Source organism: Vigna unguiculata, chromosome 6 (assembly GCF_004118075.2).
Source record: "Vigna unguiculata cultivar IT97K-499-35 chromosome 6, ASM411807v1, whole genome shotgun sequence".
In the NCBI taxonomy this organism is placed as follows: domain Eukaryota; kingdom Viridiplantae; phylum Streptophyta; class Magnoliopsida; order Fabales; family Fabaceae; genus Vigna; species Vigna unguiculata.
The window spans coordinates 18242239-18260202 of NC_040284.1; the positions used below are offsets into that span (position 1 = coordinate 18242239).

The 17964-nt window shown below is 33.1% G+C and overlaps 1 protein-coding gene across 3 annotated transcripts; it reads right to left on the reverse strand.

Moving 5' to 3' along the window:
• Window positions 1-388: 388 nt before the first annotated feature.
• LOC114187940 (protein ENHANCED DOWNY MILDEW 2-like) lies at window positions 389-17310 on the reverse strand. Of its 3 annotated transcripts, none has more exons than XM_028076372.1 (19): window positions 17120-17310; window positions 15948-16403; window positions 15770-15866; window positions 12287-12346; window positions 12015-12160; window positions 11758-11854; window positions 11553-11651; window positions 8518-8771; window positions 8334-8426; window positions 7716-8246; window positions 7387-7534; window positions 7208-7309; window positions 6864-6956; window positions 5265-5306; window positions 3625-3735; window positions 2274-2345; window positions 2045-2163; window positions 1829-1892; window positions 389-1707 (listed from the first exon to the last, which is right to left on the reverse strand). In XM_028076372.1, exons 2-19 carry the CDS (start codon window positions 16361-16363, stop codon window positions 661-663), a joined length of 3591 nt encoding a protein of 1196 aa, XP_027932173.1. In that variant the 5' UTR covers window positions 16364-16403; window positions 17120-17310; the 3' UTR covers window positions 389-660. The 3 variants fall into 3 exon arrangements, with proteins under 3 accessions (XP_027932173.1, XP_027932174.1, XP_027932175.1); XM_028076373.1 differs by having other exon boundaries at window positions 15948-16587; XM_028076374.1 differs by lacking the exon at window positions 17120-17310 and having other exon boundaries at window positions 15948-16194; window positions 16283-16403.
• Window positions 17311-17964: the final 654 nt, after the last annotated feature.

Below are 17964 nucleotides of genomic sequence, written 5' to 3' on the forward strand. Positions count from 1 at the left end.
ATGATAGTTTATTTCAAATGTGAAACTCTATGAAGAAGAAATAAGCAATATTACATCATTGATAATAAAAAAATAAAAAAACCTGCTTGGAACTTCGCTTCCAAAAATTTTGAGAAACGGATATTGCAAAAAGTTTTAAGTTATATAATTAAAATTCATAATCATAATAGATGTGTCTTCAAGCATATAAACTATATTTCAAATTTACAAATAAACAATTTAACTTGTTCTGTGAAATATTTAACTAAAGATTAATTCGCTTAAAAACTATTCAAATGTGAAAATAGTGTGAAATGCGCTTCTATAAGAAAGGAGAGGTATTAAAATGTCTAGTGGAAAAGCAAGGAGGGCCTTATGTTGTTACTCTTCAAACTATGAAGAAAATGTAGAACAGTACGAAATGTGAGCGGCTGATAATCTAAATTTTAAACTGATTTACAATACAGTAGAGGTAAGTGGTACATCATATTCATATCTACCCACTCCAACGTCATGTATGTACACAGATGATTACTCAATTCCACTGACCATAAGGAATCAGAAATCACCCAAAAATAAAACCTAGACTGAAGATTAGCAGAGAGCATTTATGCAGAATGACATCTAGCATTTTGATGCAAAATTAAAGGGAGGAAACTAAACAATGGAAATTGAAAGCTACTACTGGTTAAAGCGGTCTGCTGAATTCTGTCGTGAATAGAGGTGGTGAGAACCACCTGCAAAACCTGGCATCCAACTCCCATATCCAGGTTGGGGCACACCACGTCCAACCATAGGAGGAGGCTCAGACCCCAGAGGATCCATCCTTACATGGTTTAATTCGTCCAGACGAGGTGCATATCGCTGCATGGCTGGTGCATTCATGACATAAGGAGACTCATATAATGAACCATGGGCTGGATAATATCCCTCATGGTGGCCGTAAGCAGGATCGTGAACAGATGATACATAATTACTAGTCACATTATTAGGATTCTGAAGCCCGTATTGCCGAATATGTTCCCTAAGGTTGCTCTCATTCTCCCTCACATAGAGTCTATATCCCGTGTCTCTCATAAGGCTGCCATGGCGTCCATCTACGCCTGTGACCCCAGAATCATAAAGGGGATTGGCATCACCTGGCCAATTTTGGGTCCCGCTATAGGCTCCTCTAGTATGTGAGGAAGAGGTGGGCTCCAAATTCCTATAACCTTTATCAACAACCTCAAAATCTGGAGGTGGCACGTCATGTTTAGGCGGAAAACGTTCAACTGAGGATCTCACATCAATTGAATTGAGTGGTGAGGTCACACCTAGTCCTCTTCCATCATTTTCCTCAGGTCGTTTCCTCTTCCATGAGGTATTCTCAGCATCGCTCACTCTATATTCCTGTCTCTCTTGACTCCCTCGATCAACACTTCCATGTGGTGAGTATCCCACATGACCTTCACTGATAGGTGCAGCGATTGAATTCAAGATGTCATCACTTCGCATGATATTGACACCAGAATTATCCTCCTTAGTATGACTGGAAGGTGATTCTTTTTCACCAAAGCTTTCCATTTTTGACACCTCACGCTCCCGGATCAGGTGATCATGCTCCCGAGCTATGGCCTTGTGCTTGCTAGTCCAATCAGGACGACTCCAAAGGTACAGTGGGGGGGGCTTTACATTCCACTGATCCATTTGCCTGTCGTTAGTATCAACTGATCCAGGTAGATAAAATGACTGAAGACAAACAAGGACAAGAACAGGGTAAAGAATAAAGTCAGCAGTCAGAACAAGAACGAGCATGTATCAATCAAATTCAAATATAAATTACCACAATACATTATTAATAGTTGTTTACCTTGCCCGATAGAAACCTCTCGTCCTCCCAGACAAGATCATACGGATGCCGTTTCTCATCTAGCCTGCATATAATAAGTAACAAAACATGAGAAGGCAGGACAAGAAAATGAACTCTGTCTCCTCCAACCAAGGAAGCAACATCGGCAAGAGTGTGAAGGGAAAGTTTAACTCTCTATTCAAGAAAAACAAAAAACACAAGAAAAAAATTCGTTACCTCTGTGTCTCTGATGGTACAATGAGAATCATGAGCTTCGGTCTGAACTCGAGAGCTTTGTCTATAAACTTGTTAGCCAGTGCTGCCTTTAGTCCAAAGGGGGGATTTAAGCCCATGATCTGTTCCAGAAGCAGAAGATAAAAAGAATGAAGAAATAAGTGAATTGGCCATGTGGACATGCTATGCGTGTACATGTCTCAACCGTTAGAAAAATGAGTCTTATTCCTACCAACTTTGACCCTGTAGGCAACTCCTTTGTTTGTACAGACATCCAATCTCGCATCTCAAAATTAAAATCATTCTGTAAACAAAACAAAATCCTGGTAAACAGGTAGGGAAAAATAATATGATAGTCATAGACTGTACTCTAATAAATCCTGTATCGTTTTTTTTCATTCATCAAAATTAGCTGAAACAATAGTATAAGAACCATTGTGCTCATATCATTCAATAAACCTTAACCCTCTTCACTTCACAACAATTTATAGAGATGTTTTGTACAGCCTACCAATTATTACAAAATATTAATTAGGCTCCAAAGCTAGAGAAAGGCACAAAAAGCCTTTAAACTTCGAATGAGATAATACCTCAACAAACTGTAATTCAGTCTTCAAAAGCAGCTAAACAGCAATAATACACACACACACACATGTAGAGAGAGAGAGAGAGAGAGAGAGAGATTTCAATAGCAATGAAATATTCCCAAAGAACAAGTTACAAGTTACTAATAACTACATTGTACGCCACACACTTTAACTTCAATCATACGAATTTATTGTTTAGAACAATTTGGAAAAATCTGGTTAGACATGAAAAATCAAGAACAAGGAAATTTCACAAAACTCTGAAATACGACACTAAAAAGATACATTATGACATGTTATGCTTCTGCTCATATTTAGTACATCAAAATCTTCCCAGGAATGGACTCATTAACCAGTTTTATATGCAATAATAGGTCCTTCCCCATCTTGTCACTCGATGAGAAAATGGTCATTACCAATGTTAATAAAACCAAAAAATAAAAATTTTAAAAAAGAAACCAAATTCATATATAGTTGCATACAATAATATGAAAACAAAAGCATAAGTCAATACAGACACTCAAGAACTATAATCCTATTTCACCAAATCAGTAGAGTTATTCAGAGCTTGAGTATTCTAATACCAAGAGTCAGTAACATAAAATAGAAAGTAGACAATTGATAAACTAAAATAATACAACTGGATGAATGTTGAAAACCTCTGCCAACGTGCCAAAGATGTTCACAACGACATGTAAAAGAAAAAACACCAGTACTTTCACACTTAATAGCATCAACAGTTAACATTTTCAGGCTAGGTGGGATAGCGTACATAGATGAAACAACTCCAAAATATCCTATAGTAAATCATGTCTATAGACAAACATTGTCCTCAAATTCCTTCTCAATGTTCACTGATATTTTTCTCTCAGCCTCTCAATACTTAAAATATAAATAAATCTGTTAGTTTAAAATCAATATTGCGCTGGCATGAGAAAAAATTAAATTAAAGCGTTTTGAGTAATAAGTTATAACAACTTGTAGAAGTATAATCACCTTCGTCGGAAGTAGATCAAAGTTTTTGTATGAGCATCTCTTTCCAGTCTCTTCAAGCTTTTTCTTCATAAGAATGCTGAAGTCATTAGCACCACAACAGAAGTCCACAATCTGATACAATGTAACTATCCTCAGTCAGGTAAACATTATTAACGTTAGTAGATGTTTAACAATAATACCATCCACCACCACCAGACAATAAAGTATATCACAATTCCACAAGGAAAATGTAATCTTTTGCTATACAGAATGACAAAAAACATTCAGGTGGACCTATAACTATTGTAACTGTCTAAAACAAAAATAAAATGTGAAAACAAGCACTTAAGTATCTTCCAAAAAATTCCAAATTAGCAAGAAATTAGCATGGAAATGAGGAAATGGTATTTCCAGATGTATACTAAATTTAAGTCATGCAAACATAGAATTGTAAAAACCTGCATCTTTCACTTCCTTCCAATTATTTAGCAAAAAGAAATAAAATAATTAAACAATAAGTGCCAAAAGGATATTAAAAATGCTACACTAGGACAAACACACAGCGGGATGGTAATTTAATGACATTGCTGAATAATATTAAAATTTACAATAAATAAAATGCTAAAAAGCTAATCATATATTAATTAAAACTATATCACATTTTACTAGGTTCATTATAGATTTGTTGATACAAACATATTGAACATTAATTGAAATAAAAAATAAATAAATAAATCAGATTAACTAAATATTTTTATTTGATACAGAGCAATACTTGATAAAAAACTTTTTTATTTCAGTTTCTAAAATAACAGAGCAATACTCTTCTGTTATTAAATTAAGTTTCAAATTTTAAAATATCTTAATAAAAAAAAATTATTTCAGTTTCTAAAATATCTTGATTAGAAAATATCTCTAGTTAAATTTGACGAGAAAAATAAAATTTTTGAAAGTGCATCTAAAGTAGTATTTTGAAATTTTTTTTTCCAAATTTTGATCAAAAGAGACCAGAAAATCTTAATAAGGGTCCAATAGTTAAAAACTGATGATCCAAACAGCAACTTTAATAATTATGGTCCAATTCGAAACATAATTTGTCGTATCTTGAAACTAAAATACTAGACTAAAAAAAAAGGTATCGTATTGTTTTGAGCGAGGGTTGTTTGTAAGAAATGGGTCATCTCTATTCTCTGACCCACTACCAGCAAGTGCAACCAAGAGATTGGAACAACGCACAGAGCTATTAATCTCAGCGAAGCACAATTTGCAAGCTCCGCAAACCATGTTCCACAATTTTGACCAGAAAAAGTACTGTTCCAGCTTGATCACCCTTGGAGGTGTGTACCATGCTCCGGCATGATTAACTACTATGTCAGATCAGTTCTATGCTTTGAGAAAACATTATATTAAATTTCACACCTGCACAAGCCTTTGGATGACTATCTTCACTCTAATGACTATAAAATCGTACAACTAATGGCAAAATATTGTGCAAACAACAATAAAAACAAAACATTATCCCACTAAGTGAGGTCAACTACATGGATCACATGATGCCATTTTGCAATGGTTAAAAGGCAAGTTTCAAGAGTATTAGCATAACAAAAACCTGTGTAAAAGCAGAAAATAAATTAGGTACTTGTATATCAATCAGCACTTACTGTATCACCATTCTGAACATACCAATGCAGTTTATCAACAATCTGCAAATGTAAAAATTATAATTTAAGCAATGATTGACGAATGTTATTATGCCAAAAAAGAAATTCATTACAATAAACAAATGTGATAAGCATAATCACTCTCCAAATGACCATCCAAATTTTCAGTGACCAAACTCAAGGATGGTTACAACGTCAACAAGTGTAATACTACTCAACTAGTGATCCATTTCGAAAGTTTTACTACTTCTTGTGCTGTTACAATGAAGTTTAAGTGATAGTAATGGGGTTTTGAACGTGTCCTTTCATAAATATTTTAAACCTCCAAAAATCCTTAGTAATATGATAATATCCTCACCTCAATCTATTGATGTCACATAATGTATTTTCGCAAACACTTTCAGTCACTGTAAAGCCATCTGAACAGTTATAGTTGAAAACAAAAGCTCATCCCTAGCGGTCAAATCATTCTTGGGTTCTAAATTGAGCTTTAGCTTTTGCTTCAAGTGCACAGTAACAAGCCTAAAACTGGTATTGTTACCCGATGTTGTAAAAATCAAGATTTTAGATAGGATCAGGAGTGAAGTCAAAAATTCTAAATTGTAAAAAATTACATGAACCATAAGTTCCTACTAAAAAACTAAAAAACTAAAATTATACTTGGACATAAAAACCTAAATAAGTTTTTGGTTTGGTAGCTTCAAAATATTTTCAGTGATTTTTATACTCAACACTTAATAAATATGCTAATTTGGTTCTCCTTGTAACTTTACTACTCTTCAATCGGTACTAACTCTGAAATTTGGTATTTAACATGTGATAATTTTAGTAAGATATGTACAATTACGCTAACATGTGACATTCAAGATTGGTATGTCAATCAATATAGTTAATTCAAAAGTAACAGAATAACTATCATGACCGAATCAACATATTTATTAAATGTCGGATATCAAAATCACTAAAAATATTTTGGAGATATCAAAAACTTATTTAATTATGCTATAGCTGCTCCAATCAAACAATTCTGGGATTCAACTCCATGATTCCACTACAATTTCAGAACCAAACAGTTATATTTGCAATTGACTTGAAATGCAGTAGAAAAATAGCATGCTTGTGCAATGCCACTACTAAACTCATGACACTAACGTGGTCCTTACCAACCTCGTCTAATACTTTATGGGAAACTGACGTGAACAGTTCACCTTTGCTTCCAGTCCCAAACACAGGCTTTTAAGTGGACCATGTAGATTTTTAAATGAAATCATTCTTTAACCATAGATTTAAGGTGGTATTGAAATGATTATATATATATATATATATATATATATATATATATATATATATATATATATATATAAATGGCCCATCCCACCCTGACCCCACCCCTTATTGAAATTGGTGTTGACATGTAATCATCCTAGTACAATATTCGTAGATCTACTATCACGTCACACACACACACACCCCTTGTTGACATGTAATCATCCTAAACACACACACACAGATATACAGAGATATATAGTTAAAGAGGTAAAGGAATCTAACAGAATAAATAAAACAATAATAATAATAGAATAAGTATAGTAAGAATACCCCTTCCAGCTTTTCAATTTGTGTAAAATGGCGGCCAAACGATGTGTAGCGATTACCATATAGAACAGGTGCAAGATATACTTTCAGCTTATCCTACAGAATAATCAGTTAATATAGCAGTAACAACTAAACGGAATCATTTATGCTACCTTAAAATCACACTATTGTGTATTATAAATGAAAAGAAAAATTTCAGGAAACAATTTATTACATAAGATAAGGAACAAGACATAGCTAGCACATGTTAAGACTAAAAAAACAATGAAAGAATATCATATGATAAGACATACTAGAGAGGAATGAATAATCCCTAGAATTTTGTTTGAAAAAAAATAACAGAGTACCTTCCACTTAAATATTTGGTTAAGAACATCAGGACCACAAACAGCTGCAGCATCCCGAACATTGTGCCCACCCTCTAGCATCCTTAGAGCTGTTCGAACAGCCTGAATACGAAAGACAGAATAAATAAGCTCCAAACTAACTGTGAAACAAACACAACTACATATGGTAAGATATATACCTCAACTGAGCCTTCCAATTTCCCCAACGTAATGGTTTTCTCCACAACATTTTTCAATGAGTGGGTATGAGTACTAACAAAATTGTGCTCTTTTACAACATCCTCCAAAGTAACTGATGAAGTAGCTTCTTTAAACATAGCCACCAATCTACATCAGAAGAAATCATATCAACAAATGTAATCATAATTAACCACAAAAATAGCTTCCGAGTTTGAAACAATAATCCAATAGAATTACTATAATGGAAAACACAATAAAAAAAGGGGACAATGTAAAGGCAAATGAAGGAAAATAACCAGAGTTCAGAAGTTGGATCAAAAATATTCACCTCCTCTCTGCATCTTCATCTAATGAGGGTAATGCACTACTCAACTTTTTAGTAGGCTTAACATGCTGGGAATTATTAGCCACATTATTAACCTTATTACCAGAATTAATTTGCTCAGAACCATTTTGCCAAAAGGCAAATAATTTTGCACCCAATGAGGACTTATTTTCTGCACCCTCAGACTTTCTGGTTTCCTTTGGGACTAATGGCCTCTTACTTTCATTCAAACCCCTTTTTGATGCCTCATTTGTTTTCTTCCTTAAGATATTTGATCCAGAAATCTTTTCAGACTTCTTGTCAAGCACTTTTCCAGAAGACATTTTACCAGACAGTTTATTAGAAAATTTCAAAGCAGCCTTTTTGCCAATTAAACTTTCAGAGACAATGCTGTTCTTATCCAATATAACCCTCTCTTTGTTTGCAGGCTTTTCATTGTCCTCAGTAATAACTTCTCGAACAGAAGCCTTTACATTGGGAAACTTTATATGATCCCTTACAGGCGTCCCAAATTCACCATCAATCTCATGTTTTCTGTTTCAGAAGAACAGAAAAAGATATTACTAGACGGTTACAAGTAACAACTGGAGAACAATAGCCCCAGTACACTGTAACACTTACAAACAATATATAAGAATGCGATTGTTGGGTAGAAGGTCTTCCCAAGCCCTTGTTACAATATCTTCATCCTCTATGTCATCAAATGCGATCTTCCTGATGTAAGCAACAACTTAAGAATCAGCCCTCCATACGTTATAATCATTAAATAAGTACTAGCAACACAGGCAAAAACGAATGAAATAACCTTGGCAAGCATTTACGATGGTAGGACTTGGGGCAACGCCTACAAACAGCAAAGTGAAAATCATGTTCATTTTTGTCTTCCATTCCTTTACAGACACAACAGTAGTGAGTAGGACAAGTAAAAGCTCCTCCTTCAGCAATATTTCTCTCAAGTTCCTTCGGATCTGGAGCCTCCTCAACTACCCGGTGAAGTAACTTTGCAACACATTGTGGATGGTAAAAGAAACCACAGGTTGCAGACGCACATTTGAAGACCTAAAGGAGAAAATCCAAATAACTTTTAGTCCCATGCAGAACATAGAAGATCTAGGAAAACCCTCCTATTTAAAAAATTGCTTGTTATTAGTGGTGCATCATAGTGGTACAGGACATGCTAGAACTAGAGAATACATAATTGAGACACTCACAATAGCTCTTAATAAGACTAGGGTCAATTATCATTCAAAATGCTTTTATTTGGTTATTGATTATGCATCCGTTTCTTTATACCTGTAAACATTTATGCATGTACCTCGGGGCATTGGAAACTGGGTTGGGAGGCAATGATTTATTTCTGAAGGAAATAGAGGCCAAGAATGCAGAATGAAAAAACAATTAAGCCTTAAGATTTCTAATACAACTTTGGGGAGTGATAACTGGTAAAAGTAGTTTATTAAGAATATGATTAGCATTCAAAAGGATATTTATGCCTTTGGAACCATCCTATACAGCTTTGACAGGTATCCTACTTATTATATATATAAATATCTATTTATTAAACATACATAAATATATAAAAACATGACCTGCACTGCACCCACATTGGGGTCTGTCTTCCAATCTTTTTCTTAAGTCAAAAAATATTGCTAAACATGAAGAAGCCCTCAAGCTAAAATAAAACCAACACCACCAATGACAACAAGTCGCAGTAACGCATGACTGGAGTGCAAAGATTTAATTGTGTACATGTGCATTGTGAGCTTTGAAGCAGAATCAAATCCAATCCATGAGAAAAAAACATATGTTCATAGCATATAAATTAAACTGCACAGAAATTGTCAACATTGAAAAAGTTGACTTCATCTATGGTAAGTGCTGGCTGATCAGATAATTGTATGGCATAAGTGAAAGAAATCAGCAGCAATCTTTTAGAGAATCCCAAGCACACAATTGACACCCAGCTCACCCAGATATACAGTATGTACAGAACATAAACAATGCAGTACATAAGTAAATAACATAACCATGTTTCTTTTAAATAATTTGTAAATCTTATAATTAGTCTAATTCTATCCTATAGAATCGGCTTATGAGGTTGAGGGTTTCCCCCCATTTCTTTACTCTTTTGAGACTCTATTTCAATGTAGGACACAGGTTTTTCCGAATGCACCCTTACATCCTCCACTAACGGGTTTGGTGCATGGAAAATATGTCAGGTGACACTTTTCAATGGACATTAAGATAAACTCTAATACTATCTTAGAATTTGGACTACGACTTTGGTTACCGTAGCTGCTCCACACATACATTCTTGAGTCTTATTGAGTGTCTCCAATTATGCCACTGGCTTATCTAGCAGCAGGGGAGGTACATTTCATCTTCAGAATCATCTTTCAGACTCAATCTAAATAAGTTAAAATCATTATCCACGTCCCAACCCAAATTCTAAAATGGTATTACAATCTATCCTTGATCCATCAAAAAAGGATCACCAACCATATTATTATCTACGCCAACTATAGCCAACACCTCCATGTTAATGAACACGTACTAGCTTCTTTTAAAAGAATTATCATTTTTTTTATTTTTTGAAAAGTCAGTTTGAGTATAACAAAATAGTTAAAATCATGCCTCTTGCTTTTTTTAGGCTCATCATATTAAAAAAAAAAGCCTAACAAGTTGGTTTGAGAAGGTGAATAGATATAACTTTATCTTCTTATGTTGAGATTTTGTGAAGAGGCCGATTTTGTTCATTTTATGATGCCTCTTAATATTCATTTGAGGCTCATCATCATAAATAGGAAGGAAATTGAACTGAACCTACTCTCAAATTCCAAACTCAACCCAACAATTGACTTGCTGAACTTGATTCATGAACCAATAGGCTGAAGTTGAGTAAAAAATTGAGCTCGTTAAATAAACAAGGCAAACTGAATAATGTATAGTTCAACTCAAATGGTTCATTAACCAGCACAAAAGATGTATTAAATAATACATGTATACTACTATATTTATATGACTGATTTCAAATTAATTATACTTTTTATATGACAACTATATTTATATGACTGATATCAAACTTAAGTCAAGCTTCAAGCGTAATCAAATTGTATTGTATCAACTCAACCTTGGTTCAACTCAACTCAAATCCAAACCTAATCATAACAAAAACGTGAATATACAAGAAAATACAAACATTGATTATCATTTAGACCTTTCGTTAGATTGTTCTTACTTCATGTTATTTGAGTTTCCCTCTCTCTCTCTCAAATCATACATATATTAGGAAATGTATCTAGTGAGAGGGTAATCTTTTCATGTGACAATGAGGGGAAGAAATATTCTAGGTCATTAGATGTTATCAAGAATATTCAAAATTAAACAAACAGGTCATATGATCTTTTTTTAAAAAGTCACATGACTTTTTTAAGTAGTTATATAACATTAAAACTTAACCATCCATTATTAATTGTCTGCCCTAGATTTACTCTTCTCATTCTAACATTGAAATGTCACTCTCGCTGTATATGACCGTTATGTGTGTATTCATGTGTACCACATGTCTGGTTCCATAGTCTGTGCTTCATAGCATGAAAATGCACTTAGGTATCCTCATGATATTCAGTTTCCAAAAGATACCACAAACCCCATCATCAAAATCTTACATTATAAGTGGGAACAAATATGCCAAAAGCTATTTCTCCTAGAAACAGAACTGACAAAAAGTATGTGTGTGTACCAAGGATTGTATGGTACTTCGAATAATCATGAAAAGAAAATATATATGACAATGAAATAATAAACAATATGAGCCAATTGTGTTTCACGTAGTGATACCTCAGCACCAGAAAATTTATCAGAGCAGCCTAGAGTACCACATGCAAAGCACTGATGTTGATTATATTCACAATTCTTACAGTAGAAGTTCTGGATATCCTGCAATATATTCACAAGCAATCAAATTTCAACCAGCACACAATTAAAAAGTTAAATGAAAATAGAAAAGTTGAATAAATATAAGGAGAATATAAAATTTACATACATCAACTTGCTTCTGGCTAAAACCAAGAGAGGCACAAGCAGATTCTTCACCATCCTCCTCATTAGCATGAAATGACCTCATGCACTTTCCATCACAACTGCATTTATCATTTAATAACTTCAAAATTAAAAAAAAAATATTGAGCAAGTAAAACATATACAATAATATGTAGAAATTATGTAAAATAACCTAAATACTCAACAAAGAAAAAAGAAATCACTAGATTAAAATAACACGCATAGAAAGAAAAAACATACCACAAAAGTTCGCCACCATTGTCACAAATCGCACAAACAGAATCAAACAACCCATCCTCTCCATCTGAATCTTCACCAATTTCATCAATCAAATCATTGTCAGTATCATCAGTTATAAATCCAGGCCGGGCTAAATCTTTAACTTCCTGAAATCAATAATATTGTTAATATAGCAAAAATGGCATAAACAAAAGCAGGTAGCAGAAGACAATATTTCAGAAATAAAAAATAAAAATTAGCTTCAAAGAAGGAAAACTAAATATCTAACAGACCTCATCAGAAAGTTTCTTAATCTTCAGCTTATCTTTATCTTCCCGAACCATGAGGAAAAGCTGTATAAATCAAATAATTGTCACTGAAGTGAGACTAAAATGTTGATAAGAAAACAGGAGAAGAAATGAATATTATTTTTAGAAAATAATATATTTAAGGATTAATCAAAAACGGCAAGTCAAAGAATAACTAAATCCTTATCTTTATCCTTATAATAACAAAACCAAGAAGAGAGCTGATCTAGCATACTAAAGGAAAACCTAATTTTAAGAGCACACAGTAGATGCATCATCAATAATTAAATACAGTTTACGAAGGATCGCATATTAAGCATATGAAAAAGAATACTAAATTCTAAAACAGCACGAAAACAAGGAAAGATTTATAAAATAATCAGAGCTGAAGAAACTACCACTGCACTATAGTACACAGTATGATAAATCAGTATTCAGACCATACATCAGAATATTGCATGAAAACCACTACATAACCTCCATGTTCTTGACCTACAAATCTTACAAAAACCTTCAATTACATCAAATAACAAGAAAAATCAAGTATCTCTAATTCAATTTAAACGAAACCATGAGTCAATCCAGTGTAAGCTATATGTATAGGTAAGAGTATCGGATCTAATATGATTAATAGTGGATAACACAATTTTCTAAAATCATCATAGAGATAAACCAAAGCAAATTAATAAAATATTTTAGAGTACACTTGTAGAGAAAAAAGTACTGTCTAATTTATAGTCCTTCCTACAGTCATAATTCTAAATAAAAAAACTATAGCAATTGAAACAATAAGCATAAATGATATCTCAAATTCAGATTCAACAAAGATGTAATCCAAATCAGAGTATATTGGAAATTTAAGCCAAATTTATAAGAAGAGATTTAAAAAGAAGGAAGATGTGCTGAGAGAACAAATTGACTAAGCATAGAGAAGTACAAACAGAAGGTGATTTGAATCGCATCATGACCCAAATGGAGAAGGATTAATGCACCACTTTGTTGCAGTTTTTTTTAAAGTTAATAGTTTGTTTAAATAATGGCCCAACTCTTTGTAAAATGGCTGACCAAATATGTTTTGGTTTATCAATTAATGGGCTCTAGTTTAGTTTTATTTCAAGTTGTAATAATGGCCCAATTGCAACTTAGTTACCAGCCTTTGGAAGACTAAGAGGATGCATAGTTGAATGCTTTTGGGTTGCCACAATTTCAGTTATAATCAGTCATTAAATAGTGGGATCATTAATAGCTTAAGTAGGATGTAATTGCAATTTATGGGTCTTTTGTAAGTCCAGTGGTTAACTCTTCTATATAAGCTAAACCATTTTATCAATGAAGAGAAGTTGTGTTTTATTCAGATATATTAGAGTTCTTCTCTTCTATCTTAGTGAGAGTTATTCTCCTAAGTTCTTGAGTGATTCATGAACCCTTGGTTGTATCAAAGGACTTTTCCATCCTTTGTGTGTTGTCTCCTTTGGAAAGAGTGATTCTTTCCTTCCACCTTTCATATTCACCTCTTATTCTTTCTTCTTCACCAAATTTTCAGAAAGAAAAGTCAATTCTGTCCAGATTTATCTCGTGGTCATATCTCTTAAGCCTAAACTAAAGCTTAGAATATGAACTTTCATAATTTAGTTTAGGCTTAAGAGTTATGACCACGAGATAAATCTAGGCAGAATTGAGTTTTCTTTCTGAAAATTGGGTGAAGAAGAAAGAATAAGAGATGAATATGAAAGGTGGAAGGAAAGAATCACTCTTTCCAAAAGAGACAACACACAAAGGATGGAAAAATCCTTTGATACAGCCAAGGGTTCTTGAATCACTTAAGAACTTAGGAGAATAACTCTCACTAAGATAGAAGAGAAGAACTCAAATATTTTTGAATAAAACATAACTTCTCTTCATTGATAAAATGGTTTAGCTTATATAGAATGTTTAACTACTGGACTTACAAAAGACTCATAAATTGCAATTACATCCTACTTAAGCTATTAATGATCACTACTTAATGGCTGATTGTAACTGAAATTATGGCAACCCAAAAGCATTCAACTATGCATCCTCTTGGTCTCCCAAAGGCTGATGACTAAGTTGCAATTGGGTCATTATTACAACTTGAAATAAAACTAAACTAGAGCTCATTAATTGATTAAACCAAAACATAATTTGGTCCGCCAATTTTACAAAGAACTGGGTCATTATTTAAACAAACTATTAACTTAAAAAAAAAAAAAAAAAAAAAAAAAAACTGCAGCAAAGTGGTGCATTAGTCATTCTCCATTTGGGCCATGATGCGATTCATATCAAAAGGTGTGAATGCATAACAGAATGTCCACATGACAAGAAGACATTGGAGTAGAATATTCCGTCATGATGAGAAAGATAGTGGAAGACGTGTTCCTAATAGGGTAGGAGAGAATAGCAAAAGAGAGAACAGAAATAGGGTGAGGTATTTGTTAGGCATTTGTTTTGGGCACAGAAGTTGTGTCTTGCAGCTGTGCTCTGGTTGTAATCGGATTTTTTGCATTCCTACTTTCTATTTTTCCTGGTTTCCTTTTCTAAGCTAGAGTCATACTGCTACTGTAAAGGAGTTGCTCTCCTAAAAAAATCATTCATTTCCTTTCATATACTACCTGCTTCTATCATATATCTTTTGTTTAGTCATAAAAAAGAAAGTGACTATTATCTTTGAAAAAGAAGTTCCTCACTAAGACAGCATTCCCTCCTATGGTTTTTCTAACTGGTTATTCATCCTAAAATTACACATGCGAGAGAGAAACAGGGAAATAACTGCTAACATGAATGGAAGAAGGGAAATACCCGCAAATAAAATAATAATTCATTAGAGGAGTGTTTTTTCAAGCAGAGGGAGGGTGAAAGTGCAACCTAAAATTTTAATTATGGTGCTGAGATATCTGGAAAGAGAAGCACAGGATTTGCATTTGAAGGGAAGCAGGGAGAGAACATTGCAATCTACTAACTTTTTATTCATTCATTCTTTCCATAAACAGGGTAAAGTTGAAAATCAGAGAGATTAAGAAGCTTATTTAAATTTCTGAACTCCATCAATTAACAGCCTCGCCCTTGACAGATGCCACAACCACAACATTTAAAATCTACTTTAAAAATGCAATCCCACTTTACCTCTTAATCCTAGATCTTTTCTGGAACATGTGAAAGCGTACAATTTAGTATAATAAGACAACCTGTTTTCTTAAACAAAAAAAGGAAAAAAAAAATAGCAACAGATACAATAAGACAACCTCCTGGTCTTGCATCAGCTAGCAGACCCAAGTTTAATGTAAAATATAAATTTCACATTATGAAAAAAAAAAAAAAACTACCAGTATATTTTCAAACCATATTTTGAATCAATAGCCCCTAAAGGATGTTTCAGAAGTGAAAAATAGATCAAATGCTAATTTCCAAGTTCACCACCACAACATATTTGTTAAAGACTTGATTACAAACCTTGGACTTTGCTAAGTCAGCATCTCTTTTGGCAGCTTCACCCATTAAAGTCATATGATTTAATATATCATTTTGCGAAGGCATAACCTCATAAGATCTGCATACAATTTTTAACATGTAACAATATGCGTTTTCACAACAGTTAGGATAGAAAGAACTCCAGAACTCTGAAAATTACCTAAACTCCTTATTCTTACTCAAGCTATCCCACGCAGACTTGGCAGATGAGTCAGGATTCCTCTTCACATAACCCATGAAGTGAATGGTGATCAAAATAGATCTTATGGTTTCCTCATAGCTCTTCCTAGGCTTCTCAAGTTTAATCCATCTCCTATCCTTTGACAACACCGATATCTCAGGCCTCACATAGGAAAGATCAAACCTCCACGCAACAACTTGCATGAAAATCTTCTGCAGCCCATTATCTGCAAAACCACGCAAAAACACCTGTATTTTCTTGCCAACTGGACTCTCTGACTCACTCCACACAATTGGTAACACGGAAAAACACACCGGCACATCTTTGTCATCTTCAAAATAGTAATTTGACACAGATAGTGGCTGAGACTCTCCCTCGTCGTCTGAAGATGCCATGTCCTTTCTTTTTCACCCTCAAACCCTGACTACTCAACACCTAAGCACCAAAAACACAAAACAAAAATTACGTATAAAAAAATACAACAATGAGTAACACCAAGATTTTAAAAAACAGTCAGAAACAACAAAGTTTTTTGGAGCGTCTGCAGCCTCAATTGTGGTTGCAATGGTCACACTTTGGTCAACAACATCAAAATAGCACATGCACAGCAAAACTGTGACTGCAGAAGCAATTATGGTTCAAAACCTTGACAACACTTTTTGGAGTGTCTACAACAGCAATTATGGCAGCATCAATCGCATTCTTTCAACAAAATCAAATAACGCAAAAAAAAAAGAAAAAAAAAAACATGGCCACATCTGTAGCTTAAACAATTATAACACACTGTGGAATGTCCACAACCGCAATTGTGCTTTAATCCGTCGCATTTGTGAGCAATATCAAAGAATGTAAAAAAGCGGCAATATAGAACACTAATACCACTTAGCAACATAATAAACTAACGAGTAACTGAAAACGCTGAATATGAAGTCAAGAAAATTCAATTGCACAATCCACATGTAATAATAAAGAGAGACAGTGAGAAATGAATCAAATTTAACGATTCCCATAGAGCATCGAAGGAAAAACATGAGAAACTAAGGGATACATAAGAGATAACAGCGAACATATATCAATGCCATGGTGCCAGTTTGCGAGGGATTTAAAACACGAATAAATTCAAGAACGAAGGAAAGAAACTTCATGCGTACCTTTCTCGATGACGAAACGCAGCGTTACGAGGGCTTAGGGCTTCAGGTTTTCAGTACGATTGCGTGGGAAGAGAAGAGAAGAAAAGAAAAGAGAAAGAAAAACGGTTGATTCATGCTTAAACCCAAGATTCTGAAACAAAGAAACATATACGGAAGCCAGAGAGTGAGCAGTATTTTTTTTTTTAAGCTTTATTACAAATTTATTATGGATCATAGATTACTGTGTAAGTTTAATAGCATCAGATATCTTATAGTTTGAATTTTTTATTCAAGATTGAATAATAAAACAAAAAAACAATACTGCATACTGTTGTAGGATGATTTAAAAGTGTGCATTACGTCAAATTTAATACATATGAAAAATAATAAAATTTTATACATCATTTATCTATATTATTCTATATTATTATACTATTACATAATAGTATATACATTTTATTTTCAATTTTACTTTTTAATATTTTTTAATTAAAATAATTAATTTATCATTTTACTTTTTAAATTTAATTATTTTTTAAAAATTGACGGTTTAATCTAAAATAACTATTATAGTAAAAAAGTATATAAAGAAAATAAATATTATTTACAATGTGAAATTTATTTAACTTTAATTTTATAATTATAATTATAATTTTATCTTTTATTATAAAAGTAAATAAACGCATTAAGTATGTGTTTTTTCTATTTTAAAAGAAGTTAAATATATTTTTGGTTTTACCTAAAAACCACCAATAATTGATTTTAATGAATATAAAACTATCAAAATCATGTAGATTATTTGGATGTTTTTTAAAATGTTTTTCAAGATAGAAAATTAAATGCAGAGAAAATAAATTTTTTATATT

Excerpts from the sequence above, each read along its gene's own strand:
- LOC114187940 (XM_028076372.1), bottom strand. The coding sequence starts at position 16,363 with ATGGCATCTTCAGACGACGAGGGAGAGTCTCAGCCACTATCTGTGTCA. Across the intron at positions 8,772-11,552 it reads ATAAATTTTCTGGTGCTGAG|GTCTTCAAATGTGCGTCTGC; the intron begins GTATCACTACGT and ends TTTCTCCTTTAG. Across the intron at positions 1,708-1,828 it reads AGAGGTTTCTATCGGGCAAG|TCATTTTATCTACCTGGATC; the intron begins GTAAACAACTAT and ends GTTTGTCTTCAG.